Source organism: Bombina bombina, chromosome 6 (genome assembly GCF_027579735.1).
Source record: "Bombina bombina isolate aBomBom1 chromosome 6, aBomBom1.pri, whole genome shotgun sequence".
NCBI classification, from domain to species: domain Eukaryota; kingdom Metazoa; phylum Chordata; class Amphibia; order Anura; family Bombinatoridae; genus Bombina; species Bombina bombina.
This window is the reverse complement of record NC_069504.1, coordinates 525,947,660-525,974,183: the sequence shown is the minus strand read 5'-3', so window position 1 is coordinate 525,974,183 and position 26,524 is coordinate 525,947,660. Positions and strand designations below refer to the sequence as shown.

General features: G+C 39.2%; 2 protein-coding genes across 2 annotated transcripts; both read left to right on the top strand.

Moving 5' to 3' along the window:
* Nucleotides 1-1,763: 1,763 nt before the first annotated feature.
* On the top strand, nt 1,764-12,820 carry LOC128664509 (putative ubiquitin carboxyl-terminal hydrolase 50). The gene is made up of 4 exons (XM_053719330.1): nt 1,764-2,006; nt 8,189-8,384; nt 8,988-9,194; nt 12,701-12,820. The coding sequence occupies exons 1-4, from the start codon at nt 1,921-1,923 to the stop codon at nt 12,818-12,820; spliced, it is 609 nt and encodes a 202-aa protein (XP_053575305.1). The 5' UTR covers nt 1,764-1,920.
* A 151-nt stretch (nt 12,821-12,971) lies between these two features.
* LOC128664508 (putative ubiquitin carboxyl-terminal hydrolase 50) lies at nt 12,972-26,332 on the top strand. Its single transcript, XM_053719329.1, has 4 exons — nt 12,972-13,007; nt 13,818-13,960; nt 25,797-25,929; nt 26,102-26,332. Exons 1-4 carry the CDS (start codon nt 12,972-12,974, stop codon nt 26,288-26,290), a joined length of 501 nt encoding a protein of 166 aa, XP_053575304.1. The 3' UTR covers nt 26,291-26,332.
* Nucleotides 26,333-26,524: the final 192 nt, after the last annotated feature.

Below are 26,524 nucleotides of genomic sequence, written 5' to 3'. Positions count from 1 at the left end.
TTGTCAGAGGACAGTTTTTTCTGTTGGGTGAAGATGAAGAACGGTGACTTCAATGAGCACTGAAGATCATTATTGTCTATGGAGGAACAAAGACAACATAAGTGAATACACTGGGCTGAGGTCCTGTAGGATAGGGGGAGATTTCAGTGAAGAGTGTTTTGTCTGGGGAGGGGTTTTTGGTGGGCGTGTGTAGATCAATGGGAGTTTGGTTTGTGTCTGCAATTTGCAGTTAATACATTTATATTATTTGATTAATTGTATAATTAACATGTTTAAAGATCCAAACAATTCCATTCATAGTACATCTGGATAACTATATTTAATATTTGTATCAGATTCATAGTTTAAAAGTGTGAGCAATATTTTTAACATAAAAAAATACCACTTAAAAATACTATGAAAAGAAATATAGGTGAGAAGTCTAAAAAATCATTTTGAAAAGCTGCCAGAAAAGTGTTTTGTTATTGATTGGAATATCAGTGTTAAATTGTTTCCATGTAAGATATTGTGAATGTTTTCATTGCATGAATATATTTGAAATGCATAAAATAAATCGTTTATTGTGGGTTATTTAAATGAATTACAATGAGGTTGAATTTAAAAAAAAAAAAAAAACATTAAAAAAAAACCCTGTAAATCAATGAGGAATTATTGGAATGGACCTCTGATTGTAAACTCTCTAGGGACCCTCTAACCCTCCCTTACTAGTCTTATCTTTATTTATTTATTGTACACCCTTTGTATCACTGTGCAACCTGTTGATGTATTTCAAATAATGATAATAATCGGCAACCAGAGTTTACCTGGATTTGGTGAGAGGACATAAATCTAATAAGTAATAACCATGAGACTTTCAGAAAAAGAAACCTTATATATGTGATATATTACCAAGTTGGATTTATCAGCAGAAGAAATGGAACATGTAAAGGGTTCTATAATAGCTATTAGAATAGCTGTATAAAGACTATTTCTTCCTCTTTCTTCTGTTGTCAAATTTAAAGGAAAATTAAATACAAAATGTATCTTTCATAATTCAGATAGAAGTAATTTGTAAAGTTGTTAAAAATAGTATGTTCTATCTAATTTGCTTCATTCTCTTGGTACCCTTTGTGGAAGAAGCAGCAATGCACTACTGGGAGCTAGCTGTAAGTCGACGAGAGGCATATATATGCAGCCACCAATCAGCAGCTCCTAAGTCTACCTAGGTATCTATTTCAACAAAGGATATCAAGAGAATAAAACAAATTAGACAGAAGTAAATTGGAAAGTTGTTTAAAATCACAAGTTTTATCTGAATCATAAAAGACAAAATGGGTTTTATGTCCCTTTATAGCTATTCCAATTCATTAGAAACTTTAGTTTTCCAGTGGCTTCTTACAACATTATCTTAACGATACTTTGCAATCTTAAAGCAGGTTAAAGCATTTGACAAAACTCAGGGAAGAAAGGATTTTCAAGAATAATCAGGGACACCAGAAAAACATGGAGTATATCATGTTTAAAATGAATTTTGAAAAATATTTAAATAAAGAACAGGGAATTATAAGATATAAATGTTATGACAGAGATAATAATGGAATTGAAAAATATAGCATAACATAGCCTAAGAAATAATTATAATAATTAAATGATAATAAACAGGGTTCTAATTATGTCTTCCCCCCAGCTGGGAGAAACCGTTGGTACCACATAGGGCTCTATGGAGAGTGCCAAGACTGCTGCAACAGAATGGCAGGGCATGCTAACTCCCCTCAGATAGTGTTAGAAATAACAATGTAAGTAATGTCTGTTATTATATAACCTTTCCTCTCATTCTTAAACAGTGATAAAGGTTCCTCGCAGAGTTCTTGCCTGGTTGAACACAAGAGCAGGAAAGAGCAAGGAGTCACTGGCCTGTGTAACCTGGGCAACTCGTGCTACATGAATGCAGTCATACAGTGTCTGTGCAGCACCACTCCACTGGTGGATTACTTCCTGTCGTGGCAGTTTCAAATGTGTCTAGTTTGGTAAATCTGATTTTACTACATTAAATCAAACAAAATTAATGTTAACACTGAGGGTACCATGTGACATGCAAAGTCTGTAATGTTTACAAATTCAGTTATTTAAACAAATCTTTTTTTTTTTTTAACAAACAAAAACAAAACAACAGTTAGACACAAAAAGGCAATGCTTATGATTACACTAAACAGCATATAAACTTAAACTCTGAAACATAGACAATGAGGCCGAATTATTATATGTCTGTCGGACCTAATCCGACAGTGCGGATCAGGTCCGACAGACATCGCTGAATGCGGAGAGCAATACGCTCTCCGTATTCAGCATTGCACCAGCAGCTCACAACAGCTGCTGGTGCAACGCCGCCCTCTGCAGACTTGCAGCCAATAGGCCGCCAGCAGGGAGGCGTCAATCAACCCGATCGTACTCGATCGGGTTGAATTGTGGTGATTCCTGTCCGCCTCATCAGATCAGGCTGACAGGGTTATGGAGCAGCGGTTTTTAGACCGCTGCTTCATAACTGCTGTTTCTGGCGAGTCTGAAGACTCGCCAGAAACACGGGCCCTCAAGCTCCGTTTGGAGCTTGATAAATGGGCCTCATTCAATCATCCAAGAGGACAAGAATGAACCAGGCGCAGAGAAGGAGTAGCAGGGCCAGAAGGGTGACACTGATCCCCCTATGTGGGAAGTTAGTGTAATAGGAGCCATAGGACACCTGCGGAAGGTGGGAACTTACTGCATTTGGTAAGGGCCAGGCCAAAGGAAAGCACAAGGTGCTAGGTGCCAAGTAGTTCTTAACAGGAGATTGGACCCAGTGTCAAGTGTGGGATCAGAGTCAATGCTTCAGCAAAAAAATCACGTAATTATGATTGACAATAACCAATCAGGAGAGAGGGCTTGCTCAGTTTGACAGTCAACTTGCCTAATTGCTCAATTTAAGCTGTATGTGGTTGTAATAATTCCAGTGAGGGATATTGGGTTAGTAGTTTATATCTGGTGAGGCAAACATAGTGGCTCTATGAACGATCACTGTGTATAACATATAAAAACATATTTCTGTGAAAATCTGAACAATAACATATCAAACCCTAGAAAGTTTTGGAAACTCATAAATAACTTAAAAACTCCACCAATCCACTCCCAACCCTCCACTGTCAATGTGGACAACCAAACCCTGCAACTCCCCTTAGAAGTAGCAAATGCCATTAACAATTATTTTGTCGAATGCTCCACCACCCTGATTGACAAACTAATAAATGACATGCATCTTGAAACTACAAATGTGGATCAGGCCCCACTAAATCAGCAAAAACCCAATATAGAGAAGTTAAATTTTAGACCTGTACCCATCAATGTCATTAAGAAAACACCTTAATAATCTAAAAATGAAAAAACAAGCCTGGACCTGATCAAATCCCAGCAATGCTGTTGAAGCTCAGTGCACCGGCAATTGCTAAACCTGTCACAACCCTAATTAACGAATCCTTGGTGTCTGGATACATACCCAAACTTTGGAAGACTGTAAGAGTAGTGCCTATCCATAAAAGTGGGGAGATAACCTTGGTTTCTAACTATCGCCCAATATCATTGCTCCCAGTATTGTCAAAAATCTTAGAAAAATGTGTCCATACGCAATTATGTGAATATTACCAATAATCTAACTATCTGACCCCTGATCAATTAGGTTTTCGCCCGAATCCCTCCACTAAAACTGCCCTCCTAAAAGTTTGCAACGACAACCAAACTGGCATGGAACAAGGAGACCTAACTGGAGCTATTTTCCTTGATTTTACAAAGGCCTTTGACACAGTAGACCACAACATACTACTGCTTAAACTAAAAAAAAACTCAGGTATTGCTGATCGTCCGCTAACCTGGTTTCGATCATATGTATCGGATCAATCACAATATGTCTCCATTTCTGACAGTGACTCCCACCCTCTCCCAGTCACGTGTGGTGTTCCCCAAGGTTCCATTCTCAGCCCCCTACTATTCACATTATTTATAAATGATCTGCCTAATGTCTGCAAATCCTCAACTGTACACATGTACGCAGATGACACAGTAATCTATGCAAACAATTCCGATCTGCCGCAACTTGAAGCAGTGCTCCAAGACCAGTTCACAGAGGTAGAAAAGTGTATCTCAAAAAAAATAATCTTCCAAAACACTGATAAAACTGTCACAATGATCTTTGGAACAGGACCTAAATTACACAAACTACAAAATTCTCATCTATGCATCAAAACAAAATCAAATTGCACACTGACCGCAGTTCACTCTTTCAAATACTTGGGTATGTTGTTAGACCCCAATATATCTTTTGGCCTCCACATAGAAAAACTTGCATCTAAACTTTTTCCAAAACTAGGTGCCCTGTACAGAAACAAATCCTGCCTCAGCCATACAGTAAAGGAAAAGATTGTACAGCAAATGCTGATGCCAATCATGGATTATGGGGACATAGTATAGGCACCTGCACCGCAAACTCATCTTAATAAACTAAATACACTGTATAACTCGTTCTGACGCTTTGTGCTACAATGTAACTACAGGACCCACCAGTGTGACATGCTAAAAGAACTAAACTGGCTGTCGCTGGTATCCAGACGCACCCTCCATCTTTCCTGCCTTGTGTTTAAGAGCTTTTCTGGGAAGCTCCCACCCTACCTAAGCAGAATGCTCTCCCCGGCTATTCCCAGCTCCTATAACCTCCGATCCAGTACCAGTACATTATTTAGCTTGCCTCAATACAAAAAGAAAGCAGCTCGATCCTCCTTTTCCTAAAACGCACTGCAATTATGGAACGACCTCCCGCACACGTTCAAACCTTCCCCAAGCCTTATATCCTTTAAGAGATCCCTCTCTACATATTTTGAAACAGAATGCACTTGTCATGGTTGATTATATATTTCCTTTTCTATTCTATGTTAAATTTCTGCATATATTATGTATTAATATTGTTATTGTTTTTGTATTTTATTGTACCCATTGTATCAATGCAATGTTTTGTGTACCAAGGACATACTTGAAAATGAGAGAAATCTCAATGTATCCTTCCTGGTAAAATATTTTATAAATAAATAAATAAATAATGGTTATGGTTTATTGTAAATGGAAGGCCAAGCTCGATAAGGCCTAGTTTTTGTTCTAATGGTTTTTGGGGGGTACTATGCACAAACATTCATTACAGGTGCACCCCAAATGTACAGACTGTCCTAAATTTGCTAGATATTGCCCTTTTAACAAACAGCAAAGTGCGAGGTAAAGTAGATATCAGTCCCTTTACCAGTAGGGTTGCCACCTTTCTGGAATAAAATACCATCCATTCATTAGCTAATTTCACATAAATAATTATGCAGCATTATTCAGGAACTAAATTATAAATTATATTTTTTTATATTTTTTTATAATTCAACTACAATACAATTAGAAAAAGTTTGACCAGGATATCATAATTATTTCTACATTTAATCTTTATTTTTGACCTTAACTTTAAAAATACTGTCCGTATCAGTAAAATACAGACTATGTGGTAACCCTATGACCACCACTATTAATTAGCTTGTGGTCAACTTTTTGCACCCACAAATGTTATAGTGTAGAACCTCCCATGGATGGAGGCATCAGTACAGTGGTAATTAGGACCAAAGGACTTTAACATAGGTATCTATGTATTATAGGCACTAGTGTTACAGCATTTGGGTTAGAAACTCTTTAATAACTCATCATAGTGAGCAGCCATCTTGAACCAATATTATTTAGTGTTGTGATCAGGTTCCTAAATAGACCAAATATAGGAGAGAAATCTCTAGTCAGTATATATATATATATATATATATATATATATATATATATACAGTCCAAGTTAAGGACAGCACTATCTTACTTGATCCAACCGCCAAGGTGCACTACAAACCAATAATGTGTATCCTTCCCAAGAGCGTAGGCACTCACTGGTCTTTAAACATAATCCATTTATTGATCCATAGAAAAAAGTTACATCACACATCTGTGTAATAACAAATTTATGATCACATTCAACCTGCAAACGCTCAGCTGGTTATATGGACTTCAACATGGTTCATAATGGCTCTCACATTGGTTCCTATGTTTCTACCATATGACAATTAGGTATGAATGTAAACCAGTAGTTTTACCTATATCTGTAATTAGATACTGTTATCTGATGCTATGGCATAAAATTAAACACAGGTCTATTACAGTTTTTAGGATTGATAGTGATGTTGCACTGATACACATATGTATATAGTTAATTTTTTAGTTTTCTACTCTGTCATTTCTCTGGGATACTGCGCTGTTATGTAGGTGCTGGTTTTAATATTACAGATATATGGGTATTTCTTACTCTGATGTAATATATGTGGATGTGCTTCACATTACAAACATTCAGCGCTGTATAGTTTTGAGATGACATAGCTGCACAGAGTTACACCAGCGTTACCGCAGGTACCGTGTTTTGTTTACATGTTGCTATGGCAACTTCGGCTCTACGATCTCACAGGGCGCATGGTCCAACGCGCCTTGATGACGTCAGACGCCGACTTCACTCACAGAGATTTGGCGGCATGCGGTGTACACTAGGGGTATTTAGGTGGTGGATTGGGGTAAGTTATTTAGGAAGTTTTTAATATCTATCTTTTGCTACATTTGATAAAGGTACAATTATGTACCGAAACGTCATGTTAATGTAACTTTTTTCTATGGATCAATAAATGGATTATGTCTAAAGACCAGTGAGTGCCTACGTTCTCGGGAAGGATACACATATATATATATATTAATTATATCAGGTCCACCCAATCTAGCCCAAAGTGTTCCTCTCTGGAACATCATTACTCTTATCCTTCCTGTGTGACGTAAGTGTATAAGGGTCTGTGTATGTAAGTATGCCTGTTTGTGGCTCTTGCAAAAGGGAAGCTCATTTAAAGTTTGTTTATAAGGTAGAATATCATTTGGTTCAATAGAATTTCTTAAGTTGGGTCACTGGCTCTACAAATAAAAAGAAATCCCAATGAATAGGCTGGATAACCTGATATAGATAAAACAGAAAAAAAAAATATGATGATAATTTTCCTGAGCAATGTGATATTTAAAATGTAAAATTGCCAATGTATATAAGACGGAACGTGTTTGCTGCAGCGTAAATGAATGCAATTAGAATAAAAACCACAATTTTAATCAATACTATTTCACAAATTATTCTATTTCAGCAAGTAAAAGGGATATGAAACCCAAAAAGGTTCTTTTGTAATTCAGACAGAACATACAATAGTTTTTTAAAAAAATTCAATTTACTTCTATTATCAAATTTGCTTCGTTCTGTGTTATTCTTTGTTGAAGAGATACCTAGGTAGGTGTCTGGAGCATTACATGCTGACATATAGTACTCCAGGCACATGCACGCACCTGAGCTTATGTCCCTGCTTTTCAACAAAAGATACCAAAAGAACAAAGAAAAAATTATATTAGAAAGTTGTTTAAAATGACATTCTCTTTATGGAAAAATATGTTTGATAGCAAATGGCTTCTGTTAGTGAGATTCATGTAAAATTGCTCTTAAAGTGATGGTAATAGGGGATGCCCCTGTATTTTCTCATCACCGCACTCCCGTGCCACGGCGTTGAGGGCTTTCAGTTAGGATTCCAAACTGCGCAGGTGCAGTTTTTAGGCTGCTTTCGGATAGTCTAAGAAATGCACCTGCACAGTTTGTAATCCTAACTGAAAACCCTCAACGCCGCAGCACGGGAGCACGGCACGGGAGCATGGCAATGAGAAAATACATAGGGTGTATGGTGCATCCCCTATTGGCTGTACCATATGCCAGTCAAAATAGGAAAAAATGTCTTTAACACGGAGGCGGCCAGGAACAGGGTAACGTGGGATTAAAAGTTTTTAGTTATTCGGTCTACTACATTATTTAGCCTAAAAATAAGTGCCTCAGTGTATTATTTGTACGTAGAGCTTTAATATATTGCAGACTTCATGTAGTGAGTTTACCATCACTTTAAATTACTTCTCCTAATTGTTTAACATAAAGTTCCTTACAATTAAAAGCAAATGTAAATGTGATGAATTTGACACAAGCAGTAAACTATAACTGCACACCTGTGCTTAGAGGCACATAAAATAAATAAAATAATGCAACTGAATATTTCATTTACAGGGAGAAATGTGAAGTTGCACGAACATTTGCTGAACTTATGGATGCCATGTGGTTTGGGGAACCTGATTATATATCACCAGAAGATTTTTGGGTTGCCGTTTGCAGAATTCACCCTCCATTTAAAAGAGGAAACCAGGAGGATGCTCAGGAATTACTGATTTATACACTGAATGTATTACATGAAGACCTAACATATGTAAGCAAAGTGGAGTTAACTATATTTCTCTAGTTAGAAATCCTCTCTATAATATACTATGGAGCTCTAAAAAAAGCATAAATAATGTAGAAACCTCCTAATATTGAGAAAACGCTCCACTTAAAAGGGACAGTCTACACCAGAATTTGTATTGTTTAAAAAGATAGATAATCCTTTTATTACCCTTTCCCCAGTTTTGCATAACCAACGGTTTTACATAACCAACACGGTTATATTAATATACTTTTTACCTCTTTGATTACCTTGCATTTAAGCCACTGCAAAACACCCCCTTATCAGTGCTGATGAACTAACGCCCTCTAGTTGTGAAAAACTGTCAACATTTATTCAGATAAGAGGCGGCCTTCAAGGGCTAAGAAATTAGTATTTGAGCCTACCTAGGTTTAGCTTTCAACTAAGAATACCAAGAGAACAAAGCAAAATTGAAGATAAAAGTAAAATGGAAAGTTTATTTTGGACCAGACTGTCCCTTTAAGTAAAATTAACTTTTAAAATTAGTTTTATATACAGCTTTAAAATGGAGGCAAATAGTACCGTATTTCTGTTTCAGACAGTAGAAAGAATACCGTATTTCTGTTTCAGACAGTAGAAAGAAAATCTGGTGTAAGAGAAAGCACAGACAGCTGCTTAGCCAGTAATACTAGTCAGCCATCAGTAATCACACGCCTACTACAAGGAGTTCTGCGGCATGACACTGTTTGCTTGGAGTGTGGGTACACAAACTACAAGTATGAAAGTTTTACAGTTATGTCTCTGCCAATTCCCCCCGGCCTACAACGATCTCTACAGGTAGGAAAACAACTATATATAGTGTTACTTACAGAGTCTGTGAGGAAAAACTGTAATGTTGTAATGCCAAATAGCACACCCCTTAGAAATGATTGTGTCCAATAGTTAAAGTGACAAACTACAAAAAGTTTATTGTTTAAAAGTAGAGAAAATACCTTTACTGCCCATTCTCCAGTTTTGTACAACCAACATTGTTATATTAATATACTTTATAAATCCTGAACCTCTAAATTTCTGCCTGTGTCTAAGCCCCAGAAGGCTGCCTCTTATCTCAGTGCATTTTATTAGCTTTTCAAAGCCAGACAATGCTAGCTCATGTTTGCCATAAAGATAACATTGTGCTCACTCCCATGGGGTTATGCATGATACAGCACTAATTGGCTAAAATGCAGGCTTGTGAAAATCACTGAGATAAGGGGGCAATCTGCAGAGGCATAGATACAAGGTAATCCCAAATGTAAAAAACACAATTTATGCATACCTGATAAATTAATTTATTTCATGGTGGTAAGAGTCCACAATCCATTACTTATGTGAATTACTCTTCTCTACCACTAGGAGGAGACAAAGATTCCCAAACCCCAAGAGCACTATAAAACACCTCCCACATACCTCAGTCTAACGTATAGCCAAACAAGTGAGGCAAGAAAAAGGAATAAGAGCAGAAGAGGCAAAGGAGCAGGGAAAAAAGATGTGCCACAAATAAATTTAACTCTAGAAAATATAGGGTGGGGTCTCGTGGACTCTCACCACCATGAAATAAATTGATTTATCAAGTAAGCATAAATTATTTTTGTTTTCTTTCATATAGGTAGTGAGAGTCCATGATCCATTACTCATGGGAACTAATGCCCACACTGTGTAGTCCACAAGTAATAACATACATGGAGGGATTTAAAAACATATTTTACCACTGAGAAAATAAATCCACAACCCCAACAAAAATGAAATGCAGTTAAAAAAGAAAACAGGCAAAGCAATCAAACTGAGAAAACTGCTTGAAGAACCTTTCTACCAAAGGCTGCTTCAGAAGAAGCAAAAACATCAAAATGGTAGAATTTAGTTAAAAGTATCAAAAAAGAGCTGCCTTGCAAATTTGATCAACGGAACCCTTTTACTTAAAAGCCCAAGAAGTGACAAGTTACCTCGTAGAATGAGCAGTAATCTGCTGCGGCGGAGGCTGACCTGCCTCCAAAATAAACTTTGTGAATCAAAAGTTTTAACCAAGAGGCTAAAGAAAATGCAGAGTTCTGACCTTTTCTTGGGCCAGGAAAAAAAGAACAAACTAGAAGTTTGTCCAAAATCCTTAATAGTATCAACATAATATTTCAATGCCCAAAAACATCCAAAGAATGCAAAGATCTTTCAGAAGCATTTTTAGCATTAGGGCACAAAGAAGGAACAACAATCTCTCTGCCAAAGTTGTCTGAAGAAACAACCTTTGGTAAAAAACAGCCTTATCCTGATGAAAATTAAGATAAGGAGGCTCACAAGAAGGAGCAGACAATTCAGAAACTCTTCTTGCAGAAGATGTAGACAAAAGAAAAAAAAACTTTCCAAGGAAGTAGTTTAATGCCCAATTTTTACATAGGTTCAAAAGGAAGAGCCTGCAAAACCCTTAACACTAGGTTAAGATTCCATGGAGGAGAAATTGGTTCGTATTAAACCTATTATCAAGCCTAAGACTGAACAAAACAATGAACATCAAGAATATTAGCAATCTTTCTGTGGAACAAAACTGAAAGAGCTGAAATCTGCCCTTTCAGAGATGCTCTTGAATTTCTATTGGCTGATTTTTTTAATACTTAGCCCAATCGACCAATAGAAAAATCCTAGGGGGTGGTAAGGTCTTTAGGTTTTGGGAGATTAGTGGTTAATAGTGTAGGTTGCACTGGGGGTGCGTAAGGTGTTAATAGTTTAGTGTAGCATTGCATTTATATACCATGTTAAAATGATATGCATTGTCATGTATAATGTATATCATTTAAAATAGTTATTTTTGATTGTTTATTATTTTTAACATAAATATTTATATATATTTTTTCTTGTATACTTTATTAGTCAGATAGATTAAAGACATGACGTAGGTGTAGGCGTTCTGTGGGAGTTAGTTGGGCGTTTCAGGGGGAGTATAGGGAAGATAAAATGTAGGTGTTCGCAGTCTGTGAGAGTTAGCTGGATGTCCCAGGGGAGTGTAGTTAAAATATGACATACAGTAGGTGTAGGCATTCTGTGGTGGTTAGCCGGGTGTTCCAGGGGAGTAACCTGCACTTTGATTGGGATACATCTCCAGTAGTTTGATAGTAGGGTTTCAGCCATATTTGTCTTGACACCTTTTCAGTGGCGATACTTTACAGTGTGAGGCAGGTAGTGTTGTTTTCTGAAGGTGAGTTTTTTTTTATGATGATCAGGATACTTTTTACTGATCAGGCACAAAGTCTACCTCTCATGTTTGAGCTTGAACAATAAAAATGAACATGCATGGAAGTTATTCCAGCTTCTGTTCTATCTCATGGAGTGCTGTTCTCTCTCTTTAGAATCTTGAACATATTTGTCCTTTCCTTAAAGAGGTTTTATGTACTTTAAGCATCCAATACCTTAAATCATCGAAAGGAAAAACCTTCCAAACAACATGATTTTATTTTTAAACCATCTGCTAGGTCACAAGAGGTTTTCTTTCTGTTCTTGAGGACCTTATTAAAATAATTATAAGAGAGTAAACCAAGCCTGGTCTTCTCTTTTAATCTGTTCTCTAAATAGGATGTTTCCTTTACTGGCTTCTAGTGTAGAGCGTTGGGAGATGGCACTACTGTTCCCTTTGGAAAAAGTGCACTGCTGTTATCTTTTAGGAACCCTGTGGACTTGAAATTAGTAACCTTTCTTTAATCGAAAGGCCTTTTTCAGCAAGCATTGCTTCTGTAGCAGTTGCTCTTTACTGGCTTCTAATGTAGAGCTTTGGTAAACTGCACTTCTGTTCCCTTAGAGCGGGGATGGAGAAGCTTGGCACTCCTGATGTTTCAGAACTACATTACCAATGATGCTTAGGCACTCTGAAGTCCAGTTGAGCATCATGGGAAATGTAGTACTGAAACATCTGGAGGGCCAAGGTTCCCCATCTTTGCCTTAGAGGATAGCACATCTTTCAGGAACCAGCAAGCATTGCTTCTGTAGCAGTTGCATCTGCTCTTTGTGTAACAATTTGTCTGAACAAATTTTTAAAAGACTCTGTGAATGAAGATTTTCAAAATTGTTTGAAACTTCTCAAGTCGATTTATGCACTTATTTGAAATAATTACATTTGATGACTTAAGTAGTGCTGACCAGAAGGCTTTATGATTTAACTCATTGTCAGCTAGCAGGATGTCCAAAGATAGACTTTTATCTCTTCTTTTTTTTTTAAAAAAAAAGGAAGAATTTATTTGGACCTGACGTTATTTCGATTGTGTCAGAAGAAAAAAAAAATAAGAAGCCTAGGCAAATAATATAATAGTCCTTTTTTGTTATAGGAATCAAAAAAATGTCCTCCTCCTTACAATGATCTGAGTCTTCAAAAGAAAATATGCAGTGTTGTTACTAGGGAATTTTCTTCCAAAGCCAGGTTGAACACGACCATCTCGGAGCATTAGCTCCAACATTTATGACCTGTCAATCTAAACAATACAATTTTTACTGCATACTTTTATTTAACAAAATAATTAAATCATTTTATACAATCTTTAAATGATGTGTTTTTTTAGACCTTTTGTAATGTATGCTTGCCTTCACATACTTAAAAGCATGGAACACCCATTTGTGAGACACACTGTTCTCATGGTAAAAACTGCCCTTAGAGAATAAAGACAGGGGCTTTATAACACTGGCCATAATTTTTATAGAATCTCAGAAGCCCAGAGAGCTTTAAATAATAGGGCCCCTACCTTGTGTTAGCAAAGCAACCTAAAGTTTGATTTTTTGCTTAGCAACCTTTCAAACTACAGTCAATGGCAGAAAAAGCACAGCAAAGTCAGTTTATATATGCCTAGTTTATTATACTTAACAGGGCATACAAGTGCATATAAGCAAAGAGAACTTTATTATTGCACTACTGCTTGCATATAACTATTTGTTTAACCCTTGCAAAAGTCAGCTCCAGAGCAGAAATGCACTACTGGGAACTGAACACACCTGGTGAGCCAATGCCAAGAGGCATATGTGCATAGCCACCAGTTAGCTCATCATTAGTGGCTTCAGAGACAAAATTCAGAAGTAATTTAATTTCTGCAAAAAATTCAAAAAGTCTTGCCTTTTAACCTCATCAAAAGCCAAATCCAGTGCCCAGATAAAAAATGCATTTAAGGAAGATGACATAACCAGCAGCCGCTCCCTGTAAAATTGTTCTAGTTTATATGTAGATTTAGGCGTATAGCTGTCTAGTCAGTAAAGAATTGCTGTGCTTTTATATAATATATTGTCTAGAGTCTGCTAGAGTATTAATCTGACTCTAGGCACTCAAACCTTAACAGATTTGTACAGCTGATGTCTTAGGGACCAAACATATTTACAATATGTTCATTTATAAATATATGATCATATTATTATTATTCCTTATCAATTAAGCACTAAAATATTTTTCCTATTCGGTAGGAATGTCTTGAATACTTTTTCCATGAAGATATGGTGACCTGGACAAAGAAAAGAAACTGCTCGGTCTGTAAAATTAGTCAAAATACATCAATGAAAACATGGATATACAAGCCTCCAGAGATCATAATATTCCACTTAAAAAGGTACTCAAGGGTCAATTAGATTTATCTAACGCATACTACATGCCTTATAAAGGCTTATAATAAACCACAACCTGCTCTGCTTTGTTCATTTTTAGGAAATTCCCTTCTGCAAACTCACATATGGACATGCTCATACGGAGTACTCAGAAAAGGATACGTACAGATAAGACAGTCAAAGACTACAATTTATTCTGCTGACTGGCACATCCGCACATATCCTTTTAAAGGTGCATCACCGGGATGACATTTTAACTTTGTTTAGCCAGGGTTGTCTAATGTTTACATTTCATTAATGAAAATAATGCCTGGCCACTAACTGATTTACCTGTGTTCATACAGGGATACCCTTGAAATAAGGTCTGTCTCAAGTCCTTGAAGAGTGCTAGGCAACCCAGTGCAGGGACATTTAAGTCAAAAAGAATCTATAATTTTGACTTAAAGGAGGCAAAGAGCATCCCAGCAAAGCTGTTAAATGTAACTTCCCTTACCCATAACCAGCAGTCATTCAGCAGAAGGAAATGGAAAAAGAAGAAACACAAGGGTGAATAAGGTGCCTGAGGTTTACTCAAAAAAACTGCCGAAATATAATTAAAAAGAGGGCGGGGTTGTGGACTCCATGTCCGGAAAGAAAGAAATTCATCAGGTAAGCATACATTTTGTTTTCTTTCCTAAGAGTCCACAACGTCATTTCAATTACTAGTGGGAACCAATACCCAAGCTAGAGGACACGGAATGAATAGGGAGGAAGAAAAAAGGCAGGAGGACCTAACCAGAAGGCACCACAGCTTAAAGAACCTTTCTCCCAAAAGAAGCCTCAGCCGAGGCAAAAGTAACAGACTTGTATAATTTGGAAAAAGTATGCAAAGAAGACCATGTTGCCGTCTTGCAAATCTGTTCCACAGAAGCTTAATTTTTGAAAGCCCAAGAAGAGGTGACAGCCTTAGTGGAATGAGCCGTAATTCTCTCAGGAGGCTGCTGTCCAGTAGTCTCATAAGCAAAACTAATCATACTTCTTAACCAGAAGGAAAGAGTAGAAGAAGTGGCCTTCTGACCCTTACGTTTTCCAGAGAAAACAACAAAAAGGGCAGAAGATTATCGAAAAACAGAATTTATGCTTACCTGATAAATTTCTTTCTTTTGCAATGTACCGAGTCCACGGATTCATCCTAACTTGTGGGATATTGTCTTTCCTGACAGGAAGTAGCAAAGAGAGCACCACAGCAGAGCTGTCTATATAGCTCCCCCCTTAACTCCACCCCCCAGTCATTCGACCGAAGGCCAAGGAAGAAAAGGAGAAACTATAAGGTGCAGAGGTGACTGAAGTTTACATAAAAAAAAATACTATCTGTCTTGAATAGACAGGGTGGGCCGTGGACTCGGTACATCGCAAAAGATATTTACTAGGTAAGCATAAATTCTATTTTCTTTTGCAAGATGTGCCGAGTCCACGGATTCATCCTAACTTGTGGGATACCAATACCAAAGCTTTAGGACACGGATGAAGGGAGGGACAAGACAGGAACCTAAACGGAAGGCACCACTGCTTGTAAAACCTTTCTCCCAAAAATAGCCTCCAAAGAAGCAAAAGTATCAAATTTGGAAAAGGTATGAAGCGAAGACCAAGTCGCAGCCTTACAAATCTGATCAACAGAAGCATCATTTTTAAAAGCCCATGTGGAAGCCACCGCTCTAGTGGAGTGAGCTGTAATTCTTTCAGGAGGCTGCTGTCCAGTAGTCTCATAAGCCAAACGGATGATGTTTTTCAGCCAAAAGGAAAGAGAGGTAGCCGTAGCCTTTTGACCTCTACGCTTTCCAGCATAGACAACAAAGAAGATGATTGGCGAAAATCTTTGGTTGCCTGCAAATAAAACTTCAAGGCACGAACCACGTCCAAGTTGTGCAACAGACGGACCTTCTTAGAAGAAGGATTAGGACACAGAGAAGGAACAGCAATTTCCTGATTGATATTCCTGTTAGAAACAACCTTAGGGAGGAACCCAGGTTTGGTACGCAAAACCACCTTATCAGCATGGAAAACAAGATAAGGCGAGTCACATTGTAATGCAGATAGTTCAGAAACTGTTCGAGTTGAAGAGATAGCAACTAGAAACAGAACTTTCCAAGATAGAAGCTTAATATCTATGGAATGCATGGGTTCAAACGGAACCCCCTGAAGAACTTTAAGAACTAAATTGAGACTCCATGGCGGAGCAACAGGTTTAAACACAGGCTTAATTCTAACTAAAGCCTGACAAAAAGCCCGGACGTCTGGGACATCTGCCAGACGCTTGTGCAACAGAATAGACAAAGCAGATATCTGTCCCTTTAAGGAACTAGCGGACAATCCTTTCTCCAATCCTTCTTGGAGAAAAGACAAAATCCTAGGAATCCTGATCTTACTCCATGAGTAGCCTTTGGATTCACACCAAAAAAGATATTTACGCCATATCTTATGATAGATCTTCCTGGTGACAGGCTTTCGAACCTGAATCAAGGTATCTATGACCGACTCAGAGAAACCCCACTTTGATAAAATCAAGCGTTCAATCTCCAAGCAGTCAGTTGCAGAGAAATGAGATTTGGATGCTTGAATGGACCTTGAATCAAAAGGTCCTGTCTCAGTGGCAGAGTCCACGGTGGCAGAGATGACATGTCCACCAGGTCTGCATACCAAGTCCTGCGTGGCCACGCAGGTGCTATCAAAATCACTGAAGCTCTCTCCTGTTTGATTCTGGCAATCAGACGCGGAAGGAGAGGGAATGGTGGAAACACATAAGCCAAGTTGAACGAGGTTACTGCTAGAGCATCTATCAGTACTGCCTGAGGATTCCTTGACCTGGATCCGTAACAAGGAAGTTTGGCGTTCTGACGAGACGCCATCAGATCCATAGCTGAACCAGTTGAGCAGACACCTCCGGATGGAGCTCCCACTCCCCCGGATGACGACTTAGAAAATCTGCCTCCCAGTTCTCCACCCCTGGGATATAGATCGCTGATAGATGGCAAGAGTGTGTCTCTGCCCATCAGATTATCCTGGAAATTTCTATCATCGCCAAGGAACTCCTTGTTCCCCCCTGATGATTGATATAAGCTACAGTCATGATGTTGTCAGACTGAAACCTGATGAATCCTGCCGAAGCCAGCTGAGGCCACGCCTGAAGAGCATTGAATATCGCTTTTAATTCCAGAATATTTATCGGTAGGAGGGCCTCCTCCTGAGTCCACAAACCCTGTGCTTTCAGGGAATTCCAGACTGCACCCCAGCCCAGTAGGCTGGCGTCCGTCGTCACAATAACCCACGCTGGCCTGCGGAAACACATTCCCCTGGACAGGTGATCCTGTGACAACCACCAAAGAAGAGAGTCTCTGGTATCTTGATCCAGATTTATCTGAGGAGATAAATATGCATAATCCCCATTCTACTGTTTGAGCATGCATAGTTGCAGTGGTCTGAGATGCAAGCGAGCAAACGGAACTATGTCCATTGCCGCTACCATAAGTCCGATTACCTCAATACACTGAGCCACTGACGGCCGAGGAATGGAATGAAGAGCTCGGCAGGTGGTTAAAATCTTTGATTTCCTGACCTCCGTGAAATATTTTCATGTCCACCGAATCTATCAGAGTTCCCAGAAATGGAACTCTTGTGAGAGGAATAAGAGAACTCTTTTTCACGTTCACCTTCCACGCATGAGATCTTAGAAAGGCCAACACTAAGTCTGTGTGAGACTTGGCAAGTTGGAAAGTCGACGCTTGAATTAAGATGTCTAGATAAGGCGCCACTGCTATGCCCCTCGGCCGTAGGACCGCCAGAAGGGACCCTAGCACCTTTGTGAAGATTCTTGGTGCCGTGGCCAACCCGAAGGGAAGAGCCACAAACTGGTAATGCCTGTCCAGAAAGGCAAACCTGAGGAACTGGTGATGATCTTTGTGGATAGGAATGTGTAGATACGCATCCTTTAGATACACAGTAGTCATATATTGACCCTCCTGCATCATTGGTAAAATAGTCCGAATGGTCTCCATCTTGAAGGATGGAACTCTTAGGAATTGGTTTAGGATCTTGAGATCTAGAATTGATCTGAAGGTTCCCTCTTTTTTGGGAACCACAAACAGATTGGAGTAGAAACCTTGCCCCTGTTCTGTGTTCGGAACTGGGCAGATCACTCCCATGGTAAAAAGGTCTTCTACACAGCGTAAGAACGCCTCTCTTTTTGTCTGGTTTACAGACAATTGAGAAAGATGGAACCTCCCCCTTGAAGGAGAATCTTTGAAATCTAGGAGATACCCCTGGGTTACAATTTCTATGGCCCAGGAGTCCTGAACGTCTCTTGCCTAGGTCTGAGCAAAGAGAGAAAGTCTGCCCCCTACTGGATCCGGTCCCGGATCAGGGGCTACCCCTTCATGCTGTCTTAGTGGCAGCAGCAGGCTTTTTGGCCTGTTTACCCTTGTTCCAAGCCTGGTTAGGCAGCTGCAGTGGTTACTGGAACAATGCACGCTATAGGTTGAAGAAGAAAACCCTGATGAACAAAAATTTTCTTTAGGAGACCCTCTAACTTTTTATCCATAGGATCAATGAAAGCACAACTGTCTTCAATAGGTATATTTGTACGCTTAGTCAGAGTAGAAATAGCTCCCTCCACCTTAGGGACCGTCTGCCATGAGTCCTTTATGGTGTCAGAAATGGGGAAAATTTTCTTAAAAACAGGAGGGGGAGCGAACGGAATACCTGGTCTATCCCACTCCTTAGTAACAATGTCCGAAATCCTCTTAGGGACCGGAAAAACATCAGTGTAAACAGGATCCTATAAATATTTGTCCATTTTGCACAATTTCTCTGGAACGACAATAGGGTCACAATCATCCAGAGTAGCTAAAACCTCCCTGAGCAATAAACGGAGGTGCTCTAGCTTAAATTTAAATGCTGTCATATCTGAATCTGTCTGAGGGAACATCTTTCCTGAATCAGAAATCTCTCCCTCAGACAGCAAATCCCTCATCCCTACCTCAGAACATTGTGAGGGAATATCGGATACGGCTACTAAAGCGTCAGAAGGCTCAGCATTTGTTCTTAACCCAGAGCTACTGCGCTTCCTTTGCAACCCTGGCAGTTTAGATAAAACCTCTGTGAGCGTAGTATTCATAACTGAAGCCATATCTTGCAAGGTGAAAGAATTAGACGCACTAGAAGTACTTGGCGTCGCTTGTGCGGGCGTAACTGGTTGTGACACTTGGGGAGAACTAGATAGCGAAACCTGATTTCCTTCTGTCTGAGAATCATTTAATGCCAAATTCTTATAAGTCAAAATATGCTGTTTGCAATTTATAGACATATCAGTACAATTGGGACACATTCTTAGAGGGGGTTCCACAATGGCTTCTAAACAAATTGAACAATGAGTTTCCTCAGTGTCAGACATGTTTAACAGACTAGTAATGAAGCAAGCAAGCTTGGAAAACCCTTTATTTAATGAAAAAAACACAATTTGCAAAAACGGTACTGTACCTTTAAGAGAAAAAACACAAACTGCAAAACAGGTTAAAATTGCTTCAAAAATTCCGAAATTTTAACAGTGTACCCACTAAGCTTTAGAAGGATTGCACCACAAGTAAAAAAGCAATAGACCCCCAAATGAAAAAAACGGATTGATAATTGTCTAAAACCGGTTAAAAACCCCTAAAGCACCTTGCCACAGCTCTGCTGTGGCCCTACCTGCCCTTAGGAAGCTATAATATGGGGTTTAAAGCTTCAATTAGTCCCTCAGAAGACTATCAGGACCTCAGGAGAAGTTGCTTGCTGCTTGTAAATGTAGGCCCGTCCACCTCACTCGATGTTGCTGGGGCCTACACAAAACTAACAAACCCTGCCTGAAAGCCATGTGGGTTATAAACAACCCCAAAGAACCCTCAAGCAAATGTCCCATAAAACAGAAAACGTTACTCCCAGACAAAAAAACGTTTGTCCCAAATTCACATAACAAACTGAGTGCCCACAAAAAATGAACCCTTTATGCAAGCTAGTAAAAACCTCTGATAACACAAGGATTACTGCTTCCCCTTCCCCTAATGGGGACACTGTCAGCCTTTCTGAGTTAACACAGTCTCTGCAGAAAAACATAATTTATGTAAGAGCTTACCTGATAAATTCATTTCTTTCATATTAGCAAGAGTCCATGAGCTAGTGACGTATGGGATATACATTCCTACCAGGAGGGGCAAAGTTTCCCAAACCTCAAAATGCCTATAAATACACCCCTCACCACACCCACAATTCAGTTTAACGAATAGCCAAGCAGTGGGGTGACAAGAAAGGAGCGAAAGCATCAAAATAAGGAATTGGAATAATTGTGCTTTATACAAAAAAATCATAACCACCACAAAAAAGGGTGTGCCTCATGGACTCTTGCTAATATGAAAGAAATTAATTTATCAGGTAAGTTCTTACATAAATTATGTTTTCTTTCATGTAATTAGCAAGAGTCCATGAGCTAGTGACGTATGGGATAATAAATACCCAAGATGTGGAACTTCCACGCAAGAGTCACCAGAGAGGGAGGGATAAAATAAAGACAGCCAATTCCGCTGAAAAATAATAATAATCCACAACCCAAAACAAAAGTTTTAATCTCAATAATGAAAAAAACTGAAATTATAAGCAGAATAATCAAACTGAAACAGCTGCCTGAAGTACTTTTCTACCAAAAACTGCTTCAGAAGAAGAAAACACATCAAAATGGTAGAATTTAGTAAAAGTATGCAAAGAAGACCAAGTTGCTGCTTTGCAAATCTGATCAACAGAAGCTTCATTCCTAAACGCCCAGGAAGTAGAAACTGACCTAGTAGAATGAGCCGTAATTCTTTGAGGCGGGGATTTACCCGACTCTACATAAGCATGATGAATCAAAGACTTTAACCAAGACGCCAAACTTACCCCAGGACACTCATCTACATATAGTAGATAGCCAAACCAGTACTGAAACGAGAATCAGTAGAGGTAATGGTATATAAGAGTATATCGTCGATCTGAAAAGGGAGGTAAGAGATGAATCTCTACGACCGATAACAGAGAACCTATGAAATAGATCCCGTAGAAGGAGACCATTGAATTCCAATAGGCAATACTCTCTTCACATCCCTCTGACATTCACTGCACTCTGAGAGGAAAACCGGGCTCCAGCCTGCTGCGAAGCGCATATGAACGTAGAATCTAGCACAAACTTACTTCACCACCTCCACGGGAGGCAAAGTTTGTAAAACTGAATTGTGGGTGTGGTGAGGGGTGTATTTATAGGCATTTTGAGGTTTGGGAAACTTTGCCCCTCCTGGTAGGAATGTATATCCTATACGTCACTAGCTCATGGACTCTTGCTAATTACATGAAAGAAATATGACTGAACATACCTCATTGCTGTATAGCAAGAAACTGTTCCTCACACTGAAGTTTTCCTGTACTCCTCAGCTCATGTGAGAACAGCAGTGGACCTTAGTTACAAATGCTAAGATCATCATCCTCCAGGCAGAAATCTTCATCTATGTCCTGCCTGAGAGTAAATAGTACAACACCGGTACCATTTAAAAATAACAAACACTTGATTGAAGATAAAATAAAACAGTTTGACACCTCTTCTCTTTACCCTTCCTGCTTAGAGTCAGCAAAGAGAATGACTGGGTGGTGGAGTTAAGGGGGGAGCTATATAGACAGCTCTGCTGTGGTGCTCTCTTTGCTACTTCCTGTCAGGAAGGACAATATCCCACAAGTTAGGATGAATCTGTGGACTTGGTACATCTTGCAAAATAAATCTTTTTATTAGCTTGTAAGTAAAATTTTAGAGCACGCACAACATCCAAGTTATGCAGTAGACGTTCCTTATGAGAGAAAGGATTAGAACAAAAAGAAGGAACCACAATTTCCTGATTAATGTTTCGATCCGACACTACCTTAGGGAGAAACCCAATTTATTACAAAGGACCGCCTTATCTGCATGAAAAATAAGGTATGGGAATCACACTGCAGAGCTCAAAGCTCAGAAACTCTGCGAGTAGAAGAAATAGCAAGGAGAAACAAAACTTTCCAAGATAACAATTTTATATCAACAACATGCATCGGCTCAAACGGAGCCTGCTGCAGAACTTTAAGAACTAGGTTAAGGCTCAAAGGAGGAGCAACAGGTTTAAACACAGGCCTGATTCTGACCAGGGTCTGAACAAAAGCTTGAACATCTGGAGAATCTGCCAGATGTTTGTGCAAAAGAATAGACAGAGCAGAAATCTGACCCTTCAGAGTACTGACTGACAAACCATTCTCCAGGCCTTCCTGAAAAAACAATAAAATTCGGGGAATCCTCACCCAACTCCAGGAGAAACCTTTAGCTTTGCACCAAAAAAGATATTTATGCCATACCTTATGGTAAGTCCTGCGAGTAACAGGTTTACAAGCCTGAAGCATAGTATCAATGACTGCTTCCGAAAACTCACATCTAGACAGAACTAGGCATTCAATCTCTAAACAGTCAGCTTCAGAGAATCTAGATTCAAATGGAGGAATAGACCCTGAATTCCTTCCTCAGAGGTAACCTCCAAGGTGGAAGAGATGACATCTTCACCAGATCTGCAAACCAGATCCTGTGAGGCCAGGCAGGAGCTATTAGAATAACAGACGCTCTCTCCTGCTTGATACGAGCAATGTCACAACTATTGCTACATCTAACCTCTCCACCTTAACTTATTGGTAACACCTCTAGCTGTGATGTCATTTACCTTTAAATCCCTTTTTAGCAAACACTGCTTGTTCAATTTGTTTGATTAAGCTCTCATGCTGTATTCACAGCTTATCTCTAACTACCAGCAAACAAAATACAATTTTAGCCACTTTGGCTCATCTCAAATCCCTTACCTGGATTCAGCTTTAAAATGTAATCCTAAAACTTACCTGTCAGCTCTCTAAGCCTCTGTGTCTGCCTTCAATCAAGCTTTCCTGTCTCTGCACACCTGTCTCCCCCTCCTAGAATTGAACCAGCCTTTCTCTAGCTGCAGTGTGAAAAGAGGATTCTACAGAATAACTGGGATAAGGAATATATTATTTCCATCTTATTCTGTTGCTTGCAAATATGGCTTACAGATCATGTATACTGAGTTAAGTACACCCTGCTCCTTATTAACTGCATTACTCATAGTTTGGCTCTAGACTTCTGATAGAGTTAAAGGAATATAATGCTACAAACATATCTATACTTAATACAAAATCTCACAAACTACTAAGCTGTTTTCTAGCCTTCAGCAGTTGTGGTTCACTATTTTATTAAGGAGCTTATGTTGCTATGAATGTTACAAGCAATGACTCGTGGAAGGAGAGCAAACGGAGGAAATAGGTAAACTAGACCGAAATCCCATGGAACCGCCAGGGCATCTATCAGGACGGCCTGAGGATCTCTTGACCTTCAACTGTACCTTGGAAGCTTGGCGTTCTGACGAGGCATCATCAGATCCAACACCGGAACCCACCACAAGAGGGTTATTCTGGAGAACACTTCCGGATGGAGAGCCCACTCCCCGGGATGAAAGGTCTATCTGCTCAGAAAATCTGCCTCCCAATTGTCCACTCCTGGAATGTGGATGACAATTGTGAGCTTCCGCCCACTGCAGAATGCGAGTCACCTCCTTCATGGTCAAGTAACTCTGAGTTCCTCCCTGTTGGTTGATGTAAGCCTCTGAGGTGATGTTGTCCGACTGAAATCTGATAAATCAGACTAAAGATAACTGAGGCCAAGCTGTCAAGGCATTGAAGATGGCTCTAAACTCCAAGATGTTTATGGGAAGAGAGGACTCTTCCCGAGAGCACAGGCCCTGAGTCTTCAGAGAACCCCAAACAGCTCCCCAGCCTGATAGGCTGGCGTCCATAGTCACGATCATCCTTGAAGGTCTCAGGAAGCAAGTTCCCCGAGCCAGATTTTCCTGAGAAATCCACCACGAGAGAGAGTCTCTTGTTAAGGGGTCCAGATTTATCCTCTGCGATAAATCTGAATTGCTTCCGTTCCATTGACGAAGCATGCACAGTTGTAATGGTCGCAGATGGAATCGAGCAAAAGGAATGATGTCCATGGAAGCTACCATCAGACCAATCACCTCCATGCACTGAGCCACTAATGGACGAAAGGGAGACTGGAGGTGAAGACAAGTAGCCAGAAGTTTGGATTTTCTGACGTCCATCAGGAAAATCTTCATTGTCAGAGAATCTTTGATTGTTCCTAGGAAAGTCACTCTTGTAGATGGAACTAGAAAACTCTTTCCACCCTTGGGAACAAAGAAAAGACAACATCTCTGAATGAGATTTTGCTAGATGAAAAAATGACACCAGAACCAAGATGTCGTCTAAATAAGGCGCCACTGCAATTACCTGAGATCTGATCACTGTCAATAGAGCTCCCAGACCTTTGAGAATACTCTGGGAGCTGTGGCAAAACCAAATAGAAGAGCAATAAACTGGAAATGCTTGTCCAGAAAGGCAAACCTTAGAAACTGGTAATGATCCCTGTGAATGGGAATGTGTAAGTACGTGTCCTTCAGGTCTATGGTCGTCATGAATTGAGTTCCTGCACCAATGGAATAATGGAACGAATAGTTTCCATCTTGAAAGACTGGACTGGAACAGAGGGACTGGAACAATAACTCCCAGGAAGTATAGGTCCTTTACGCAACTTAAGAAGGCCTCCCTCTTTACCTGGTTTGAGGATAGTCTTGACAGGAGTAATGCCCCTTGGAGGGCGAGACTTGAATCCTATCTTGTAACCCTGGGATACTATGTCCACAGCCCATGGATCTGGGACATCGCGTATCCAAGCCTGTTGAAAATGAGAAAGTCTGCCCCCCACCTGATCCAAAATTGGATCGGGGCAGAACCTTCATGCTGATTTAGAGTCAGCGGAAGGCTTTTTGTAAGGTTTTCCCTTATTCCAGGGCTGGCTGGACTTCCAAGTGGAATTTCGTTCCTTTCTAATTTTCGAAAGGAACGAAAATTAGAAGACTGGCAACCCTTAGGTCTATTCTTCTTGTCCTGAGGTAGGAAAGATCACTTTCCACCCGTAATCTCTGAAATGATCTCCGCCAGACCAGGTCCAAACAAAGTTTTGCCCTTATAAGGTAAAGCCAAAAGCTTGGCCTTTGAAGAAATATCAGCTGACCAAGATTTTAACCACAGAGCTCTGCGAGCTAAAACAGTGAAGCTAGAAATCTAAGCTCCCAGTCTAATTACCTGCATGTTGGCATCACAGATAAAGGTATTGGCTAGTTTAAGAGCCTTAAACCTGTCTTGGATCTCCTCTACTGTAGTCTCTTCTGAAATCAGATCAGACAGGGCATCGCACCAATAAGATGCTGCCCCCGCAACCGTGGCAATACTTGCTGTAGGTTGCCATTGTAAACCCTGATTGACATACATCTTTTTTAAATAAGCCTCCAGCTTTTTATCCATAGATTCCTTAAAAAACCCCAACTATCCTTGGATTAGAATACTCCTATAAATTATTTGTCATCCAAACTTTTTACTTCTGTAAAAAGATACACTTATGAGAGACCTTTAAGTTAAATTTTCAGTGTTTGTAATAAAAACAATAGCTTAATTCCTGATTACTTTGTATAGTGCTAAATATTGGCTATTCACTCCCCACTTATATATAAGAAATGTGTGTAACTTCTCATGTTAAAGAAGGAATGACAATTACATAGGAAATAGTATAAAGTGACTGAAATACGAGTGATGACTTGATTGCTTCTACACTACTATTTAAAAATGCGTATATTAAGGAATGGCAAGCAATCGATTATATTTTTCTTCTTGTAGGTTTGAATATAAAGATCAACTAAAAAGAAAGATAAATACCTATGTCAATTTCCCATTGAAGAATTTAGACCTGTCTGCATTTATTTCTCCATTTCATGTAAAGCATCAAAAATATGACCTGTATGCAGTGGTGGTAAGTTAGTACTTTTTTACTTGAAAATCAGTTTAAATGTATCAAAATTTCCTTTTTCTAATTAAAAGAATACAAAATGAACATAAAACTAGTAGTGTGGTTGTGTGGATTTTCCTTGTATCAATGATTCATCTAAAGAACATGCATTAAATAGCATCTGATTTTATTGCAGAACCATTCTGGAGACATGGATGACGGCCATTATACAGCGTACTGTAAACATCCTAAGACTAAACAGTGGAACGCTTTTAATGACACAAGGTGCTACATTATTTCAGAAGCAACAGTACAAACGTCTTCAGCTTACTTACTGTTTTACACTAGCCAGCTATTCTGTATGCCAAGGAAGACCTCTTCCTGAGATAAAAGGCAATACTGCTTATAAAAGTAATGCTTTCAAACAGATTAACTTGTATTGTTTTTTATACAAAGGGGCATTTAAGGGAAATTACATATTTTCAATAAGCACTTTCATTTGCTATGTAGAGGAAATAAATACATCTCAGAAACATTTTATTTACTTTTATATCAATGCACTTATGGACCATGGCATAAATGCCAGCACTTTTTCTTTGGGTAATATGCAGAAATTGTA

Bases quoted from the DNA above. Each gene is read 5' to 3' on its own strand.
- LOC128664509 (XM_053719330.1), top strand. From the start codon at position 1,921: ATGAATGCAGTCATACAGTGTCTGTGCAGCACCACTCCACTGGTGGAT. The intron at 2,007-8,188 runs GTAAATCTGATT...TTTCATTTACAG, and splicing joins TTTCAAATGTGTCTAGTTTG to GGAGAAATGTGAAGTTGCAC. The intron at 8,385-8,987 runs GTAAGCAAAGTG...TTTCTGTTTCAG, and splicing joins TACATGAAGACCTAACATAT to ACAGTAGAAAGAAAATCTGG.
- LOC128664508 (XM_053719329.1), top strand. From the start codon at position 12,972: ATGGAACACCCATTTGTGAGACACACTGTTCTCATG. The intron at 13,008-13,817 runs GTAAAAACTGCC...CCTATTCGGTAG, and splicing joins TGAGACACACTGTTCTCATG to GAATGTCTTGAATACTTTTT. The intron at 13,961-25,796 runs GTACTCAAGGGT...TTCTTCTTGTAG, and splicing joins ATAATATTCCACTTAAAAAG to GTTTGAATATAAAGATCAAC.